The 20,115-nt window shown below is 54.6% G+C and overlaps 3 protein-coding genes across 3 annotated transcripts; 2 read left to right on the forward strand and 1 right to left on the reverse strand.

Annotated features, from left to right (window-relative positions):
- Positions 1-331: 331 nt before the first annotated feature.
- B0T15DRAFT_4876 (uncharacterized protein) lies at positions 332-2,167 on the reverse strand. The gene has a single exon (XM_062866448.1). The coding sequence runs from the start codon at positions 2,016-2,018 to the stop codon at positions 600-602; it is 1,419 nt and encodes a 472-aa protein (XP_062725297.1). The 5' UTR covers positions 2,019-2,167; the 3' UTR covers positions 332-599.
- A 6,722-nt stretch (positions 2,168-8,889) lies between these two features.
- Positions 8,890-9,170, forward strand: B0T15DRAFT_515697 (uncharacterized protein). Its single transcript, XM_062868215.1, has one exon. The coding sequence runs from the start codon at positions 8,898-8,900 to the stop codon at positions 9,132-9,134; it is 237 nt and encodes a 78-aa protein (XP_062725298.1). The 5' UTR covers positions 8,890-8,897; the 3' UTR covers positions 9,135-9,170.
- A 2,801-nt stretch (positions 9,171-11,971) lies between these two features.
- B0T15DRAFT_488242 (glycosyltransferase family 2 protein) lies at positions 11,972-13,803 on the forward strand (the record flags this gene model as incomplete). Its single annotated transcript, XM_062866489.1, has 4 exons — positions 11,972-12,057; positions 12,159-13,040; positions 13,126-13,420; positions 13,480-13,803. 4 exons carry the CDS (start codon positions 11,972-11,974, stop codon positions 13,801-13,803), a joined length of 1,587 nt encoding a protein of 528 aa, XP_062725299.1.
- Between the last annotated feature and the right edge of the window lie 6,312 nt (positions 13,804-20,115).

Raw genomic sequence — 20,115 nt, forward strand, 5'->3', positions numbered from 1 at the left:
GATGTACGCTCCAAGCCTCTACTCAGGAGAGGGATACTGTAGCCCAGTTCCGTTCCCTATGTAGATGGTAGGTACCCGGATTCCAATCCTATCCGATCCGAAACCCCATGGAGTCGAAGCCAAAAGACCGTAAGAAGGGGAAAACAAATACATGCAAAGAAGGAATGCGAAAACAAAATGCCAAAACCACCCCAGACGCCTTCGCCAACCTGCGAGTGGGAAGAAAAATTGAGCCTGCCTCCGGTTCCTTCCCATGACGGAACCCCAGCACTCGAACGCCTTGTTTTCAAAAGCAATCCAGATGCCACGACTGCGCTGCCCCGTTGCTTGCTCTGTCTACTGTTGCTGTGGGGGGGGGACGATGCGTGAAACGTAAATGCTCAAAAGTGAGCAAGTGAGTCGGTCCGATTCATAAGTCGTCCAGTCGTTCAATCGAGCCGGTCTAGTTGTGATGGATGATGTGTAAAGTTAGGTGGGTGAGCCGTGTGAAAGATAGTGTTCATGGTCGGGACGCGTGAATCGCCGCTGCAGGGATGCAAGTATCGTCTTCGCTCCTAGCTTGGTTCCGTGATAACCCAAGCGCCAACAAGAGGAGACGGTTAATGCTTACTCATCCGGAGCAGCTTTGTCCTCAACCAAAGAATAAATCCCTGCCAATAGCTCTGCGTCTTCCGCTTGGTACCGCTGCCTCTCCTGGGACGGGTCTGCTCAAACTGCACGTCGTGCGCCGTCACCCCGAAAGACGGCGGCGTTCGAGGAAGCGGCAGATCATCGTACCCGCGGCTGGCAAAGCCCATCGGTCGTTCGGTATGGCTCTCAAGCTCAGCGTCACCGCTCCCAGATGGAGCAGAAGACGAGAAAACCCCCAGGTGTGTAGTGGAGTGTTTAAGAGAGCCACTCATCGACGGTCTCGAGGCGGTTCCTGCAGGCGGCGCGGAAACAGTCGAGAGCGCTGTAGGCGTTCTCTTGCGATGAAATGACGGACGGGAAGGGGCTTCGCCCTTCTCAATCCGAGTGGCTTCCTTGTTATCGCGGCGCTCACGCTTGCGGATCATTTTGCGGTCATACTCTTCCTCTTTGATTTTCTCCCGCTCTTCAAACTTGCGGCGGGCGGCGCGGATCTGGTCTTGCCGAGTCACCGTGTCGAGCTCGGACCGGCTCCGCAAGCGCGGAAATTGCCCCATATCGAGCGATGTCCTGAGAGGAGAAGAGAGCGACTCTTTGTGGCGGGACGTGGTGGCGCCCAAACTTCCTGTGGGTGAATCGAGATTGCCAGTTACGCTAACGCTGAGACCCTGGGAGTCGACATGGAGGTCGGAGTGGCTACCGCATGGAACGCTGCCGTGCACAAAACGCGAGGAAGCAGCAGTAGTGCCAGAAACAGATCGGCCTGTATGAATGCGGAGAGACGGCGGACTCGACTTAGTGCCGACTTCGTGATAGGATGACGTGCGCTGGCTGCTCAGTGAGGGCCGTGCGAAATCCAACCGTGAAGCAGTCGGTACGGATTGTCCATGCGCGATGCTGTGCGCAGCGTCGAAGTCGTCGTCCTCGTTTTCGGTGATGGTGGGCGAGCAATCTCTCCCATTATCAAACGAGGCTAGCGAGTTCGCATATGACAATGGCGGCGTGGATGTGCGAGGGGTCTGCGCAAAAGGATGCACGAAACCAGCACGAGATGCGCTTCCCGCCGAAGTTTGGGAACCAGACCGGCCGTGTTGAAATTTCAGGTGCGTCCGGAAGCCGCTTCCCCCACCACCCACCTTGATGCCATCCCCTCCCGCAACTGCAAAAGTTACGTCTCTCGCCTGCCCTGCATACCCGTACCCTTCATCCCATCCACCAACCTCCAGCTGCTCGACATCCTGCTCATCCCACCCCCGATCCAAATCCAGGGAGTTCTTCGGCGACTGTGACAGCTTCTTCAATATCGGCTTTACCGGCTTCACCATCTTCCCTTTAGCAGCCTTGGTGATCTTGTTGGCCGGAGTGACCAATTGACCAGTCAAAACCGCCATGTTGAAGATTCACCGATGGACACCGACAACTGGAAGCGGCGACGAGAGAAGGAGACTGCTGTCGTCTGCCACAGACCGCCGGGGATAGACGCGGGAGAACGGCCGACTAGCCCACCAAGTATGTCGGCGCTGCCGCCGTGTCAGGCACGACACGACCAGCGGGAAATCGGGACAGCCACCGGAGCCTTTTCGAAGAGCATCTAAGATACGGGCAATGGAGCGAAACGAGGGGTAGACGTCACCCAGGCCCACGGCCGGCCCAACGAGTCTATGGGAAACAGGCAATGACAACCGCACGATGTCCGATCGTCCGAGGAGGCGCAGCAGACGGGATTGCACAGTCGTCGCAGACGGATTGCCGATGTCACCGGACAGAGGCACCGGGGCAGCGATTGAAATAGTTCCGCGATCGAACGACTTGATCAGGGAGTGGCAGGCTGCCGGAAACAGAGAGCGAGGGCTATGGCATAAGATGTCTGGGAGGACATTCGAGGTTGTTTTACGACAGGACCTGACATGCCCACCGAGCACGGGCAACGCCGGATCGACAAACCACACCGATTCCAGTTCAGCCTCATCCACTGTGGGGAAGGTGAGGGGTTACCGGGGTGCCCTGGGCTTTGGACACCACCGCGCGGGGCCTGGAGACATCGGCCAGTAACATTGGACGAAGCGGTCTGCAGACCGCGTTCGTCAGCCACACGGTCTGTCCTTCACGCGTGTTGGTTGATTGGCCAACAGTCTGGAACCGGGAAGCCGGAAAGCTGAACTGTGATACTGTCTGCGATTGGTCCCGAGACACATGGACTTTGATTAAGTATCTGGCCGGAAACATGGCCAAACTATCAACATCACAGACGCACACAGCAGAGTTGGAGTTACTCCGGTCTGGTTGCGGATCCCGTTGTTGTCGATGCTGTTGTTGCGGTGACGGCCGGAAACAAAATAGCTCACCTCGACGCGACGCTCCAGTCCATACCGGCGGTCAAGCTGGCTCCAGCTCTCACCAGGGGTCGAAGTCAATAGCGCCAACCGGGTGCGGACGATCCTGACTGATCGTGTGGCCATATCGCACCCGGCGGTTCGTTCCCGGCCTCCCCGCCGATGCCCCTGCCATCGATCTTTCGTTTCTTTTCATTTTCCATCACTCACAATGGACGGTTTCATCCGTCGTCCCCTGGACTCGAATTCCTCTCGAAGCAAGGGCCTGTCATTTCTGTGGTAACCGGACGAATGCGGGGCTGCCACCACTTCTCTCCCCTCAATCGGCTGGTTCTGGACGTTTCTTGATTCAGTCGTCGATGCCAGCTAGAGGTAGTGTAGGTCGGAGCATGTTGCAGGCGGGAACCATAGAGAGGTTGAACGCGCAGAGGAATCCCGATTCATCGTTTCACCATTCCTCTTCGCCACGTCGACCCCTCACAGAGCCTTGGCCGGCCTGAGTCCCTTTTTGTTTGGTTCTCCGGAGAGGTGATGGGACCCCGCCTTCTGACAGCCCCTCAAAACAATTGGACAGCAATCCTCATCGAGGGTCTCTGAATCTTCGAAATTTTTTTTTCTCCTTTATGCATCAGTGCCCAGTATCCCCAGGTTTCACTAAAACTGCCAACGGACATGTTTCAGGCGGGATTTTTGCCGGAAATCCCGGATCCCGGGCGGATTTTCAGGGGGCGGTGAACGCCGAACGGTGGAGGCGCAGAAGAGAAAGGCGGTGGGCATGCGGGGACGTTGGCTCGGCCCGCAATCAGGTGTTGTCAGATCCAGCGATTCTTATCGTCGATGTCGCGCCTGGGACGTTGCATAGTGTATCGCCGTCGACATTTTCATTGGCGATTCAGCAGGGGACCCTTATGCAATCATGTGATGAATAAGTATAGTATGTCTGCTGCCGTTTGGTACTCGCAGAAGATCAAAGCGCCTGGGCCAGCAGTGCAAGGCATACTGGGTTGTTTCGACACGTCGGCGTGTCTCCTGTCGATGACGGTGAGGAGGGGGACTCTTGAAGTGCGATGCTGCGAGCGGGTCTTTTAGACAACGGACATGCCCGCCCGTCTTGCTCACACCACGGTGGTGTGAATGTCTCCCTAGGCTGCGGAGTCGGTTCAGCCACGGGGGGAGGAGGGCGACACTGACGCAAAGGCTAGCGCGCAAGCAGCTTCGTTTCCCGTCGAGTCCGGCTCCGTGCCGTGCCGCCGTATCAACCGTCCCGGAAACCAATCCGGCGCCTCGTTGCTTCCGCGTTTGTTGGACCTGTTCGTCCAGGAGCGGAGAGTGACGAGCACGGCTGCAGAACCGGTCGGCTCCGAGCCGGCTCCGGGCGCCTTCAACCGTCCTCGCCTGTTTCAAATGCCGGGACTCAAGGTCGGCTGCTTGAAGGTCCAGTTCTGCTTGACGCTGTGAGAATGGAGAAGCCGTCTTCGACCACGTCGGTGAACATAAGGAGAGAGGTAATCAGCTATCATATTCGTCGAGGAGTCATAGTACTCACAAAGAGGCGTTGTAGTACTCTAACAGTATGTCTGTGCTAGTAACCATGCCGGCATTGGTGCTGTGTCGAGGAGTAATTCGTCAACGCGCTCAAACCATCGCTACCGTAGTATTCTGATGCTTCGGTGGGTCTTAGTGCCCAGGCCATTGCCAAACTTGGCATGTATGTCTAGTTAATTGAACAGCATGGCTAGAGCGAGGGACACCTCGTTCACAGGAGGGCATTGGAGAGCTGAGTGGCTCTCTCGAGCTGCGGGACTCACTCGTATCGATAGCCTGCAAGACTGATAGGACCATTCAACCTCGACTAGCGTACCCGGGCTCCCCGCAGTTATCCAGTAATCGCCCGAGGCGTGGCAGTGACTGAGCATGACCTGCGTTGTCACCACGGCGCGGACCCGGTACGCGTTCCGGGCCATTCAGAAGCTAATAGCAGCCCACTTGATGCACTATTGGGAGGTCCAACAAAGAGCTGCGCGGCTTGGAGAGATAGGCTGGCACCGGGGAGGTCTCTAGGACCGCATCTTGACCTGTGGCGCATGGTGATGGGGTGACTTGAGCTTAACACCATGGCAAAATCCCACAGCTAAGAAGTGATTCGTACATTACCGAGGCGGGCGAGGAGAACGATGAGGGATCATCGTTGTCACTTCGATGCTTCCGGGGAAATATCAAGATGGGATCAGCCAAACGAATCTGCAGGACACCTTCTCGGCAGGGTCGACAGGGATAGATAGTATAACGAGCCTCTCAGGACCCCTAATTCTCCCACTTCACTCCCGTGGTACCATCATAGGTAACCTTTACAACCTTTGGCCACCAATGACCGTCACAAGACGAGCCGCTCCTGCTTGTTGTTCCTTGGTACCGAACTCCTGCCCCACGCCGTCCCGTTATGGCCACAAATCCGGGGATCTCGAAGCTATCCGCGGTTCTCCAGTCCGAGACTCGATTCTGCAACGTGCGAGAGAGTACTGTCAGGTCCTGCCAACGCTTACCCGGTATGTATGTACTTGTACCATAGAAAATCATAGTCCCGTTGCTGATCATCTTATCAATCCGCTGCTGGCCGGTGTCACTGGCGTATAACCCACAGACGGTGAGGCTTGCTGAGGAGCCAGATCAGCCTATTGTAGATGATCGAAGTCGAAGCGCACTGGCAGTGGCGACCAGAGACTCGCCTCCTTCGAGAACGTTGACCAACGGCAGGCCTTTAGCCGTCGTGGTAAGGGCCCAGTTCAGCCTTGACGAGCCGGCCAAGCAATGATCATCACACTATGTGCTTCCGCACGGAATCACTTGACTTTCGAATTGGAATCCTCACAGAAGTCGCCTCCGAGGCTCCCATAAAGGCAACGACTCTCGTTTTCCGTCATCACTGAGGCCCGGCGGGCCGGTCTCGTCATGCGACAACCAGGGCAACCATACGGAAACATTTTGCCACAATAAATGGGGTGCATAACGGTAGACTGATGCCAGTCAGCGGCGACTAGCTGGGATCGGACGGTCACCATCGCAAAGATGGGAGTAACAGTGAGGCCTTTACGATTCGATGTGGCCCCAACCCCTTAGGAACCCCATAAACATGACCACGAGATATCTTTCCACATCCGTCGCCGGGGAGATGAGATACGTCAGTGCCACTTCTCAGGGCCTCGGGCGGGATGCATACAGGTGTAGATGTTTCTCTGTTGGTTCGGCGAGGTTGTCTGCGAGTTGGCGGAGGATTTCTGACCGCTATCGCGGTCATGCCTAAGTGATGCCACGGCACACGGTTCCAGTCGCCTTTACCGACCATGCAGGGCCCTGCCAATTGCTATAACGGCTGCTTAGAGCGGAGCTTTGGAAAGACGTAATAAATTTCTGGTGCGTTTTCGAGTCCACTTGCTGACTTGGTTCTGTGGCTCCGCCGTGCTGTAGTGAGTATGATAGGACGGGCTGACCCGAGCGAGCTCTGTGCGCTTGCATCAGGATGCCGAACAACGCATGATGTAGTACCTGGTAATAATATGCAACCAAAGAGTCTGAGGCATATCCCGCACTACCTGTGCAAGAGGACGGCGTCACCGAGCATATTTCGTACCCCTTGCTCACCGGCCGTTGATCCAAAACAGCCTGTCGGATGGTGAAGCTAGGGTTTCCGTCCCAGGTCCTCTTAGCTTCCATATAATGCTGTCAATACATGCCGCCTTGGGTGTATGTACAGTTTGTACAAACACAGGAAGAGCCCTCGAAGCGATCCTTCGGATTGTCCTCATCGGCCGGGAGGGCCTTTCCCGCTTCCCCGAGCCATGTCCTCCCGCGCGATCCGCGCTTGCGCTTCGGCAGAGAGGTCCCACCTTAAACCAGGCGGCCCGTCGCGATGACCGAAACGGCCGGAGATCCAAGAATTCCCCGCAACCGCAGTGGAGTTGGCGGCCCGGGGTACGGAGTATGTGACGCAAGAGCGGATGATAGAAGAACCAGTGCGAGCTGGCCTTCAGCACCCGCTCGGCAGACAAAGGAAGGAGCCCGATAATTGTGAAACGAGTCTCTCAGCTTCTGTAGAACCCTTCACGCATTCAACAAGACGGGAGAACGGTTGATTGGGGGTTGTTTAGAATAAAACTGGCACTACCAGACTCCGAAAGGCTAGGGGAGGAACGCACGGGAACTGTCAAGGTCGGTATATGAGCCATGACCAAGGGCTTACGAGATGGCTGAAGCGAGATAAAAAAATGCAAAAACCGCATCTGCTGCTGCTTCAGCCTTCGAGGGAACCAAACGACGAGAACCATGGAACTGCTGCAGACGGATGATTCCAAATCAAACCTGAGAAGCGGTATCCAACGGAGTCCGAGATGAGAAGCTCTCAAAAGCCTTGAGCACCAGGATCGGTCGGTGACCCCTGGAACAGGTATGGGTTGTTGCCAGATTCGGGGCGAATGAGACCGATTGGAATGTTGTGCTCATGAAGGCGTAGAAAGCTCCGAGTCTTGCAAATTGCGATGCAGCAATCGCCGCACAGACCAGCAAGGGTTGTAGGGGTTGTGCCTGCCGAGAACTCCCTCAAGTCCCTCTTCCTAAGCCAGTGGCAGGCTAAATTCTACATGTTCCTAGCAGGAACTTTCCTCATCCATCCATTTGTCACAAGGGGGCAAACAAATCGAGGAGGCAGGCGTTCTAATTGAGTCATGCTTTCCCATCCCTTTAAACCATCTTCGCACGCACTTTGGAACACCCGAGCAGGTCCGAGCGGCTCGGGATGAGCGCCCCACAAGGCCGGCCGGCCTTGGTCCCGTTCTTTCGACTGTGCGGGAGAATGCTTGGCAGGCGGTCGCTCCCGAAGCGGGCTTGTGCTCCACTAAATCCGTTACATACCAGGGACACCCGACGTACACGTACGTACAGTACATGTTCCTTACATAGAACACCGCACGGGGACCGGTAAGGGTCGTGGAGCTCTTTTGTTTCACTTTGCCACACCGGCCCGAGTCCAACGGGAGATCGTCATGCTAGCTAGGAACAGCTGGCCATCACTGTGCTGCTCGCTAACCTACAGTATTCCAACACACAATTACACATGGTGTAGTGCCCCGTGCTTGTTGAGCAGCAGGAAAACTGCCCATATCCGTATTCCCTCGCGACTGTACTGTTCACCCCTTCCTCAGTCTTAGGAGCTAGTGAGACATAACTTGACACTTCCTTTCAGGCGACGGTAGCTTCGTATAGTTATTTGGTTATTTGTGCCAAACAGTAAGGACTTTGCCAAGCTAACCTTACTCCCTAGGATATTTGGCGGCTTAGCTTAGATACCATGGTTAGGTAAACATCCGACCTCGGCAGACCTGCAGCGCAAGCGAGTTCGGTTTCAGCGCCCGGCTTCATTTCTACGTGCCATCCGGGTCGAGGCGGGGAAGCCTGAGCGTATGAGGCAGATGAAGTGAATGCTGCTGATCCATCTTCTCACTCCCCCGGAAGACAAATTACCTACTTGATTCCATAGCTGAGATTTTCCCAGTCAAGTGAGCAGCCTCCACGACACTGCCTGTTCGGCATTCCAGATCCGGACTGCCAAATTGGGAGCGGCCGGGAACGAGATCCGTGGCAATCATAACTGAGCAGCTCTCGGCGCCGGGCCGGAGCACAGTTCAATGTTCTCCGCGCCGGCTCTCCGCCGAGCCCGCGGAAGACTTATTTCCTGGTGGACGGAAAAGGTCTTTCAGAAGCCAATATTGTTAAGAGTTGACGGACCCCTCGACCCCCTTGATCCACAGACATCCGAGGTTCTTCAGCCCAAAGGTTGTTGTCGTTTGGGCACGCCAACATCCAAGATTGCTTTGTGGTCCTTTGCGCGTCTGCCACATAGCTCTTCCCGCGGGTCGGCTTACAGCCGCACAGTGCAAGCTACCTATGGAAAGGTGTGCAGCATCGGCTGAATGGCTCATAGTACTGTGTACGCCCGCCCTGACGACGCATACCTTCGCGGCATTGATTCTGCTGCACCTCCAGCCTGGGGTCCGCTGGCCGCAGGTGTCTCATTTGTTGGCAGAGGTCAGGGCAGAGTGGGTTCCCGGACCCCGGAAAGTCAAAAAGATACCTCTCCGACGCTCACCGAGGATGCACCCGAGGGGCAGTGCCACAATGTGACATTACTTTGCTGAGATGGGCAGACTTTCACATTCGATAACCGATTTAGTCGATATCGCCGGAGACTCTGCAAAACGATGCTCCAACGTCTTCGGGCGCATGGGTCGTCGTCGCCGTTACTTCTTGTAGCAAGTCGCACAACAAAGCCGTTGGTTGATGTGGTGCAACACATCCGGATACCTAGCGCCCGAATCGGCCCCAAACTCTCCCGTCCGAGGTCCTCGGCCGGAATGTCTCAGCCCCCAACATGAAAGACCGGCTCCGGGACGGCAATTGACAGCGTGGTTGCACTAAGCGATGCTGTGTTTAATTACCAACCCCTCTCTGTCTGTCATCAATTGTGCTTGTCGCAGTAGTTACTAACCTAGTACGTAGCTAAGGTATGTAAGATGTCGACGTGAATGACTCCAATCCTCGTGCGTTTGATATCCTCGCAGTGCGGAACTAAAGGACAGGAAGGCATCGGCGAGACGAGTCAGCGATTTTCCCTTTCCTGCCTAAGAACAGATACTAGTAGTAATCGCCCTTCCCTTCCAGTTCCTCTCCGATACTACTCCCTTTCGCTCCTTCCTAACCAGCCGTGACTGATACTCTGGGTATTGACTCGCTTCGGAGACAGTGCGAATTCATCCAATTTCGCGGCTAAGATCGCCTTGAGCGGCTTCCCGCGCGCTTCAGGGGTAGACCCTGACAGCCAGCCATTAGCGGCTCCATCTTCTCCAAGCTCGCCCACTCCCCCGCCTGCCAGGAATAGATTAGACAATTGATGAACCTCAAGCAGTCCAAGATCAACTGGCGAAGAGAACGCCGTTGATCAGCACAGAGGATAGCCAAGGAGCGCCGTGTATTATTTTGAGTCAGTATTCTAACCTTATCGAAAACAGGGTTTGTTGCCTCTCGGCCCCTCCGATGTCGTGCGCGTCGCGTCAACATCGAGCAACCCAACTCCAGCAATCTGGCCAAACACATACACGTGTAGGGACCGTGGGCCGTCTCTAGTGGCAGTCTGTCTTGCGAAAGCGCGGCTTCCCCACATCAAAGCAACCTGGAATGTCTCTTCTTACTTCCTTTACCGAGAAGGCCTAGCCCTGGTGGCCGAGTGGTGACAACTGATGTGGAAACTGTTTGTCGACTGATCTTGAGCTCCTGTGGACCATGAGCCTAGCTTTGGATCGGCGCCCTTTCGACGAGAGGCGAAACCTGCACAATATCCCGCTGTCGCTGGCAAGCTGTCAATTCACCCCTAGCGGGAAGGTTAACCATTGGCCATAATTTCGTGGTTCCCGAGGGAAGTGAGACGTTTGCAGGTTGAGGCACGGACTTTTGATCCGTCTCCAGCCTCCGTGGTCATGCAGCAACACACTTCCACAGAAGGCGAAATGCGTAGACATACTCTCACGTGGATCCCACAAAAGCACCGTGTACGGTACTTTCCAATTGTCCATACTGTGCACGGTACTCTCGTCTCTTGCCAGGCTAAGGTAGCGTGGTGGACCAAAGCGCGACTCCGCGCTATCATCTCGAAGCCACCTGCACTCGTCGGAGGGGCATTGCAACGCCGTGCCCGGTGGCCAGATTACAATTACATTCTACTTATCTACTACTACTCGATAAACTCGCTCAAATCTGCACGAGGATACCAGAATCCTTTAATGGGTAAACTCCCTTGGAACGTCTGATTCGCTTGCTGAAGAAGAATTTTAACTGCATGCCCGGGGGGTGAGCGGGCCGGGAGGGCATTAGGGACGGCAGGGGTGGGCGTTCACCTGGGCATTCAGTTCCTCTGCATGCACGCCCCCTCCACGACGAGGTCCCCTCGGGGGTGCATCTCCAAGGGCCTTGGCACGCGATGTACGTAGGAGCACCCCCCTTCACTAATGCACTACAACAGCCCGAAGAACCATCAACAAACCGCGCTACCTACATGTACTGCGCAGCCTATCAGGGTCCTGTGTACTATATTTCCCTCCGGGGAGAAGGCGCGCAATGATGGAGATACGGGGTACGGGATTTACGCAGTACCCTTGAGACTGCGACATTCCTCGATGTACAGTACACACGTACAAGTACAAGATTGCCCTGCCGGTCCGCCGCCGATGTAACTGCCATCACCATCCTTCATCGAACTGAACCTCTTGTCATTCGTTCCTTCTCGGTTCGTTCCCGCAGGGCAACACCTTCCGTTGGCAGTCTGGCCAGCCTTTGACCTCACCTATATATCCGACAGTCACTCCCCGGGTCTAGACACATGAGCCGGTCTACCACCCACAACTTCTTCCTTCTTCCCATTGTTCTTTCTTTAGTTTGTCATTCTTCGAAGGGGCCGACCAATTGGTCTTCTCAATGGCTTTGTTTCCTTGACCTTGTACTGTCCTACCCTATCCATCAATTCCTGGCACCCTCCCTGAATGCGAACTCTCCGTCGTGTCGGAAGGAGTAGCCTGTGTCGGTCGTTCCATTTGGGCCTCTGCCCCGGGCTCGAATACAAGGCACTCCGGTTCCCAAGGTCTTTGTCTGCGTCAAAGTGTCCAGGTCTACTGGTGAAACAGGCGCCTCTCTTCGTTTGCTCCCCCGACCCGGTCCCCCCACAATAACACGGCCGTGCCGTTGTCGTCTGATCACCGACCCCATCCGCCTCCGGTCCGGCTCGGTCCAGACGCCGCATTTCGGAACCTCGAACACTTGGCCCAGCAACCACCCTCACAGTCCGGCAAGGAGATCTTCACAAAATTGTGTGAATCGGAGCAGGGGAGACTTTTGTTTCGAAACAGATTTTCTACTTCCAAAAGGAGACGATTTCCCACTCAACTGCAGCTCTTGTTGTTTCCGCCTTCAGCATGTCTGCGTTAATGGATATTGTAATGCCCAGACTGGACTTCCTCTGGTCCACGAAATTCTGGGCTGTTTTCCATACGATTTTATGGTATGTCTGCTCTACCTAAAATGCTGGGCATGCGTCTCACCGCGTCCCGTGAGATTCTCGTCCCACTATGTGGTGACGGCTAACGGTGCTCCTACTTCCAGGCTTTGGCGCTACGTTCGTCTGCTTGTCCACTGCGTCAGCCATTGGATTTATAAGTCCTATGTACCCAACTGGGAAAAGCCGCGGTACACCTCGCAGGACGTAACGGTGATCATCCCAACCATCCATAACCGGCCAGAGGAGCTGCGGCCCTCGCTCGAGAGCATTCTGGCCTGCAAGCCCGCCAAGCTGATCCTCGTAACTACGTGGAACAAGCATGAGGCGCTGAGCCGCGTAGCTGCGACTCTGCGCGTGCCGGATCCCGCGTCGCCCGTCGAGATTGAGGTGCTGCACGTGGACAAGGCAAACAAGCGGCTGCAGGTCTGCAAGGCGCTGGAGGACGACCATGTCAGGACGGCCATCACGGTCATGGCCGACGACGACGTGGAGTGGCCGTCTACCCTGATGCCTTGGCTACTCGCACCCTTCGAGGACGACAGGATGGGCGGGGTCGGGACGTGCCAGAGGGTGAAGCGGGTGGTTGACGGGGATGTCACGACCCGCATCTTCAACTGGCTCGGGGCCGCGTACATCGAGCGACGCAACTTCGAGATTTCGGCCACGCACAACATGGACGGCGGCACCTCGTGCATGTCCGGGCGCACCGGCGCCTACCGCACGCAGATCCTAAAGAGTTACGATTTCTTGGGGGGCTTCAAGAACGAGAAGTGGGGAAGGTACATCCTCAATGCTGACGACGACAACTTTGTGACGCGTTGGCTGGTGGCTCACCAGTGGAAGACTTGGATACAGTACGAGCGCGAGTGCGAGATCGAGACGACGCTAGAGAACAGCTACAAGTTCCTATACCAATGCTCTCGCTGGGCAAGGAGTAACTGGAGGAGCAACTGGACTAGCCTGGTACGCGAAAGATACGTTTGGACGTAGGTCATCCTATGCCCCCTGGCAGCCGATACGAGCTCGCCGTCCTAACGACCAATGCTAATGTCGAACCTACCCCAAATACAGTCAGCAACCCTGGAGCTTGTATGCGCTGCATTTTGCCACGTTCACTTCGCTAGCCTTCGTGGTCGACCCGCTCCTGCTCTTCTCATGCTGGTGGGGTACGGAGAACTGGGAGCCCAGAAATCGGTACATTCTTCTTGGGGCGGAGATCGTATTCATGTTTGGCTTTACCAAAGTTGTGAAACTGGTTGGTCTGTTTCGCAGGAACCCGAGCGACATCATGTTCTTGCCAGTATCGATCGTCTTCGGCTACTTCCACGGCCTGATCAAGCTATACGCGCTTTTCACGCTCAAACAGGTACCTGACACACTCTGCATACTACGCAGACCATTTCCCTCTAACTTTCCGTACCACAGACTTCCTGGGGTAGCCGTGAGGACGGTGATGAGCACAACACCTTCCGTCTGCAGAAGGAGCCTCCCCGCAGCCAGAGCATGGCGACGCCCTCGGGGCCGGACTTGCCCAAGGCTATGGAGTGCTTCCGGTTCTCGCAGGTTCGCCGCGCGGCCTTCTTGTCAGAGAAGCACAGTTTTACCCAGGGATATGCCGTTACTACGGACTGCCTGTACGCGAAAGCCACGAAACCTTCATCCATACAGCACGGCGGCGCCCTGGCTGCTGACCAGGGCACAAACCCTCTATTGAATGCGCCAGGGGGGGGCAGTCTTGACGCGCTCTAGTGGAACGACGAAGTCTACGACTCACGGGTGGATGGCATGGATGGTTCATTTGGGTCTCGACGGCACCGAGGCACGCGGTCGAGGAAAAACGGAACTCGACCGGACCGGGATTGCGCTTGAGAATTATGTTTCACCCATTGAAGGCTCCTTCTTCATTATGCGAGGCATAATAAACAGGGGAAAATCGGGGTGGGAACCGAGTCGGGGACGGGAAAAGTTCTTACTGAGTCTCTGGTTCTTCATTTTCTTGGGCACCTCTTGAGCAGGGGCCGCTGTCCCTTCGTGGGACGCCAATATCCGTAATCCTAGTGGTATTGGCAGAGTTTGGGCGGAGAGTGAGAGAATAATGTTACCGGAATAGCACTTCGGCACGGTTAGGCCTGGCGGTGGGACATGGAATGGCATGCTCTAGCATCGGCAGCAATCCGAACGAGAAAGACCAGGTGTATGGAAAAGGTATGTATTGTGCAGTGGAGTGGAAACAGGAGAAAAGGAGAGAAGATGCATTAGAACGTGTAGGTTAGATGTAGTAGACCTAGCTAGACTGACGAAGATGCTCTCTCGGCAGATGAATTTCGACAATGATGAGTTCCAGGTTGTTTGTCGCAAGATCGAAACAGGGAATCTTGAACCTGACGATCTCAAACCAGGGTTCAGGCACCGGGCCACCAATCAGGCGCGGGCAGTTATCCCGATTTGGCTACAGGCCTAGTGATCCCTCCCGTTGCCAGGTTGCCAGGTCGCACATCAGGCCAGGTATGTATGTACTGTCCCGGGTATGTATGTACATGTACATAATGCACGCAATCGTGCATTTGGCCTGGAAACGCCTCATGTTGTCCACTCTTGGCGAACTAAGGCAGTGCTAGGTGACACTTGACCAAGCTTCTGGCATTACAAAGTTCTGCGGTAGATGATGATGGCAGAAGGATGGCAGTGTTCGCATCACGCAGTGCAATGGAAACTTGGCTTGAAGTTGGGATTTGAAATAGGAGAAACTGCTATCACAACACAGTACTGTAACTTCCAAGATCTCAATGAGGTTGGACCCTTACGGGACACCGACTGCTTCTGAAGCCTGCAGCGGTGCACGCCTCCCGTCTGTCCCACACGGCCGTTCCACCCGAACCTCTTCTGCAGATGACCGTCCAACAGCTGCCGCTTGCATCAAGCCCTGCCCGATTGGGGTGGTAATGAGCCGCACTGCCCCCCCTCAGGATCAACATTTGGACGATTCAAGTCCCTACACTACAATGCCATCTACACTACATCCCTGCTCCAACGGCAGAGTCTCCCGACGCCCCCGTCTTCCACCGTTACACAAGTAAACCTCCCTGACAAAAGATTGAGCTCAATGCAGACCGACAAATGCGTCTATGTCGATTGCTCGCCCCGAAAGTGGCCTACCTATAGTAGAAGCGAACCAAGAGACGAAGAATGAGGCCCAGTTTCTATTTGATTTTCGAACACCGAACTGTCCCAACAGGCAAGCACAACCGGTTAACCTCGGATCTAAGAGGCAGCGTCCAGCTGAGGTGTTTCGGTAGGCTCGGTCATGGGGACGTACATACAGATCCTTGAGTTGTGGTTATTCACTATTGACTCCGATGAGAAGAACCAACGACTGGAACCTTCTCTCTCATCTTGGCCACGAATCACATACCATCTGAGCCAACAACATGCACCGTGACGGTACACGACCATGCCTCCAACTTCTGACAGGTCGACAAGCAACCGTTCATGAATCATGAAAGGACCCAATCTTGTTCAACCCCTCTGCAACAGGAGCGATGGCGCTTCGGCCCCGGATACCCATCACAATGCAACGCAAATCCACCAGGCATGCTGGTCAAATCACAGCATCGGCCGAATCTAACGATCTGCGTCGATCTACTAACGCGCGATTACCTATCTAGGTAGATACCTAGGTACTTTGGACGCCCTTTCCTCTCCACCCGATGAGGGAAATGCACCAAGATGACGACGCAGAAAGAGCCGCCTGATCGTGGCCAGTCTGGCCCCCCACGAGAGAATATCCGGCCCTCGCCCTACACTAGAGGGTGAATGTATTGCAGCTATATTATCCAACTCCAGAACCTACCAGCACCCTCCCAGCATCTGACACACCACGCCCCTCTCCACACCTCTTCTGCTTACCCCTCTTTTCAAGACGCCGCGCTTAACCCCTTTCTCTCCGGCCTGCATCTGCTAGTGGAAACTTGTTTCCACCTCTTGCCAGGATCCCTCCCAAACCACGCATCGATCTGACCAGTTCTTTCAAGTTATTAGGAAGCTGCATTCGACATACAGTACATACATCAAGACGTTGTGTGAGAGGCCAAAGGGGGAGCGACACGGCGCTCACCTACAGTAACTATCGTTACCCATTCGTTCTGCTATGTATGTACAGGACCCTAAATGGTGAGCCTAACCGTTTTCAGGGCCTACCTCCAGCTTCGACATTCATCAATCTCCACACGTGGACAAGATGAACTTTGTTGAAGGCTGTGCCAGTGCGCCACAGCAAGGAGGGGGGGGAGGGAGGGTTCCAGACCGGGCTACCCCGGCACACCTGGCAGCCCTGGTGGGATCGATCGGTTACGCGCATGAGCTCAAGATCAGCAGCTAGCTACCTTATCCAACCACTCAGAACTCGGCCTTGGCGGCCCTGACAGGCGTTGGAGTTTTGGAGATGGCTTACCTATTAGAGAGGGGTATGGACAACCTTTACAGTCCAGTCCCTTGTAGAAGTACACTACATGCAGTCATCACTCCATACCTTATGGTACACAGTGCCTACTGTATACAGTACATACATGTTTACATGCCGGAGACATTCCACTTTAGCGAGAGGAGAACAACTGCCGGAATAGTACGTTGGCTTTGCCTATCTTGTCCAGGTCCTACATACACTGAAGTGCTTATAGGATTTAGCAACTGCATGCACAGCAGGTCCATGAGCATCTCGAACCGCGCTTGCTTCTGGCTTCTCAACGTCTTTCGCCTGCTCTGCCGCAATGCAGCTCGCGAAGATGCGCTGTGACGCCGGATGTTGCACCCGCAAGTTTCCAAGACATGAAGGCATATGCAAGCGATATCTCCCCGCCCCCCCCTCGCCTAACATGGGAACTGCCCTTCCGATGCAGGGCTTCCCACAATGGTGTCATTGTCACTGCAAGCGAATGCACGCCCACACGGCATGCCGTGGCCAGGCCGTTTTGATGGAATCTTGTCGCGGCAGTTGGGGGGGTTTTTGATGACAAAGCTAATAAGGCGAACCCTGACGGCAGAGCACCCCCAACACCAACCGCGATCAACACGAGGAGCAGGACATTCCATGGCTCCAGAAGAAGGTGAGCGAGTGGGGTGAATGTGCGGCTCGAATCTGCAGGCATGCACAAGACCCCCGGATGTACAGTATAGACACCAAATGATGTCGCCTACTGTCCTGATTCGGTTCAGAACCCTACAACCCGTGCCGCTTGTTGGCGTGGAATCTCTTCCAATCTGGGCCTTCTGAAAGGCCGGGAAATCAAAAAACAGCCAATGGCCACGCCCGGAGATGGGTTGTAGAGAGCAGCCAATGGCAAACAAAGCTTTATCGAAGTACAAGGCTAAACACGGTCCCATCGACAGCTAACTGTCTACACTACAAAGTGTGGTTTGTAACAGAGGACGATGCCGCTGATGTGTGTGTACACGGTAACGGTACTAGTAGGCATTCGTGACAATAGACACGGGCCTTTCCTGCTCGAAGGCCGAATTCTTGCGCGCAGGATACGATCTTGGTATGGTGCGCGCCTATTGAGGTGTTATTTTTCGAACTAACTGTGTACATACGGCTCTGGGTGATTCCTGTTTTCCATGTTGCGGGCCAATCGTGATCGGCATCGATCGGACTGAAGACAGGCTTGGTTTCCCGGAAGATGTCGACAGCGGCATGAATGACAGGCACACTACATTAGTAACTCTGTAAATTTCCCGGGAGACATATAGGTATGGCGAATTCAGAATGCTGCAGCCTTGATGACTTCATCTTCCCAAAATCCCAACATCTTGCTGCTGTTCGATTCCTCGAAGATTCGCCCGGAAGTGCAGGTGCCCAGGTGTTGGTGATCTCGGCCTTCGGCCGATTAAGCCCGGGGGGTTCCACATTCTGCCCCGCACCGTGCCGCGACCGTTGGCCGTTGACAGGGATTCTGTTACCTTTTTTTCTCGCAGATCTGGGGCCGGAAGCCGGACTCGGATGATTTACCTAACTTAGCCGCGGGCCGAATGAATATCGGCAGGGCGTGTCAAAGGCACGCCAACATTATTAACGTTGGTACATACTACTACAGTCCATACTTGAGGACATAATGGACACAACGGGATAGAAAATGCACTGCACTCAGTATGCAAGAATGACGAGATGTTCCATTTTCCATCCGCTCTCCCTTTTCCGTCTTCTCGCCTGCTCGAATTGTGGGTTGCCCCCATCATGCGCGCAAATCAACCAACCGCCCGTTTCAGTCTAATTAGCAATCTTGCTGCGCTAGCTAGCGCACACTAGCCTTAGCGGAGCTGGAGGAAGCGCCGCTGCTGCACCAATTCGTCATGCATGCGATGAATGCACAAACACGACTGACGAAGCAGCAAGCCGGCTGCGAGCGACTCGGCGATTCATCAAGAAACAGGGTTCAAGTTGGCGTCCTTTGGCAGGTTTTAACATAAGGATACACCACGGCAGAATATACCACACTAAATAGAAGTACATACCTTACTTAAGGTACCTACCCGGCCCGGTCTATTCGGGGTCTGGGAGTTCGTATTCATTCCTCTTTCACATCGGACCATGAGACATGTATGCACAGAGTAACTAAATTTCGCTACTACAAGGTGCCTAACCATTAGCTTCTCTGCACAGTGACTACGGGACCAAGCAATCCGCTAGCACTGGCAGCATCCTGGGGTGCTCCTAACAACCAATATTCCATATCCACAAACGCGCCGTAGCACTCGTGGAGCCGACCTGCAGCAAACAGATTGCGATGGAACCTCATCAAGCCAGACAGTTTCTACATACTTGTATTGTACCTAGCAGTATGCCACCCCACGGCGAGAATCAGGATTACCTACCCATCGAAGGACGGAAAAGATGACGCCTATATGTTCGACCCGCGTCGCAGGTCCGAATGGTTGTGGAGATTATGCCCGCCAGATCCATATTCCATATAGCATGCTGATATAGATATGCTGGTATCTTTATACGGATCGTCTGAAGTGTATGCAAGGCCACTGTGATATGGTTGAACATCCGAGCTAAGTACCGTGCCATTGCTTGAGGCGTATATATACCCGCGGTGAGCCACTGCAGTGTATGTGTACGCTTTCTCTTCCTCTCAATACTGTGGCCGCTGCGCCTCGAGCACGGAAGGGGCGGGAACTCGTTAAAGAGAGCAATCTAGCCAGAGGTTAAGAGATCGCCCTGCGTAAGGGAGTGAACCCAGCAGCCTTAAGGGGCCAAACCCTCTCTCTCCTTTCGCAGACATGCATTGTGCACGACACGAGGGAAACGCGGAGGAGCATTACGGGCGTGGAGTGCTGAGGTACGGGCTGCTACTGATACGTACATCGTGTCGGGTACTCAGGAATGAGGTATAAGATCTGGAGAGACACATACATTCATTATTGAAGGGTGGGTGGTGGCCTAGGTAGTCAAAAAGAAACAGCTGTAATGTACTGTACACCAATGGACGCAACACCTAGGAGCCTCCGATTATATGCGCATGATGTGCCGTCGAAAATTGCAAAGATTAGACCTTATGAATCATTATATGCCTCACTGTGATCCCAATCTTCAATTCTGATGTCCTCGACCCTGTTCGTAAGAGAACTCAATAGCCAAACGCACCAACGAACTCGCCGGGTGGTCGCGAAGATATATCACGATGTTGCCTAGGCGAATAGGACAGCTTAGATGACGTGCTCCCTTATCGCAACCAGCTTTACACCGACATCGTTCGTCGCCCCGTCTCCGGCAGATAGAGAGCTGACCTGAAAGCCTTTCCTACGGTTTCCGTCGCTGAAGCTGCGGTGATTGCTTCAGGTACGAATCCGGTATGGTTCCAGGTGCCACGGTAGACGGTAAGCTCGAGGTTGTGGCGGTGACGAGGGAGAAGGAGGTCGAAGAGACAGGGTGTAAAGGCCGAAAGGGGTAACGACCCCCTGATGTACCGGCCAGGCAAATTGGACCTGCTCAGAATACGGTGAGGGGATGGGAGGCCGCTCCGGCCCGAAAACCAGTCGCCGAGGGGCCGGATAATCAGCAGC

Source organism: Chaetomium strumarium, assembly GCF_033439665.1.
Source record: "Chaetomium strumarium strain CBS 333.67 chromosome Unknown B0T15scaffold_1, whole genome shotgun sequence".
Taxonomy (NCBI): domain Eukaryota; kingdom Fungi; phylum Ascomycota; class Sordariomycetes; order Sordariales; family Chaetomiaceae; genus Chaetomium; species Chaetomium strumarium.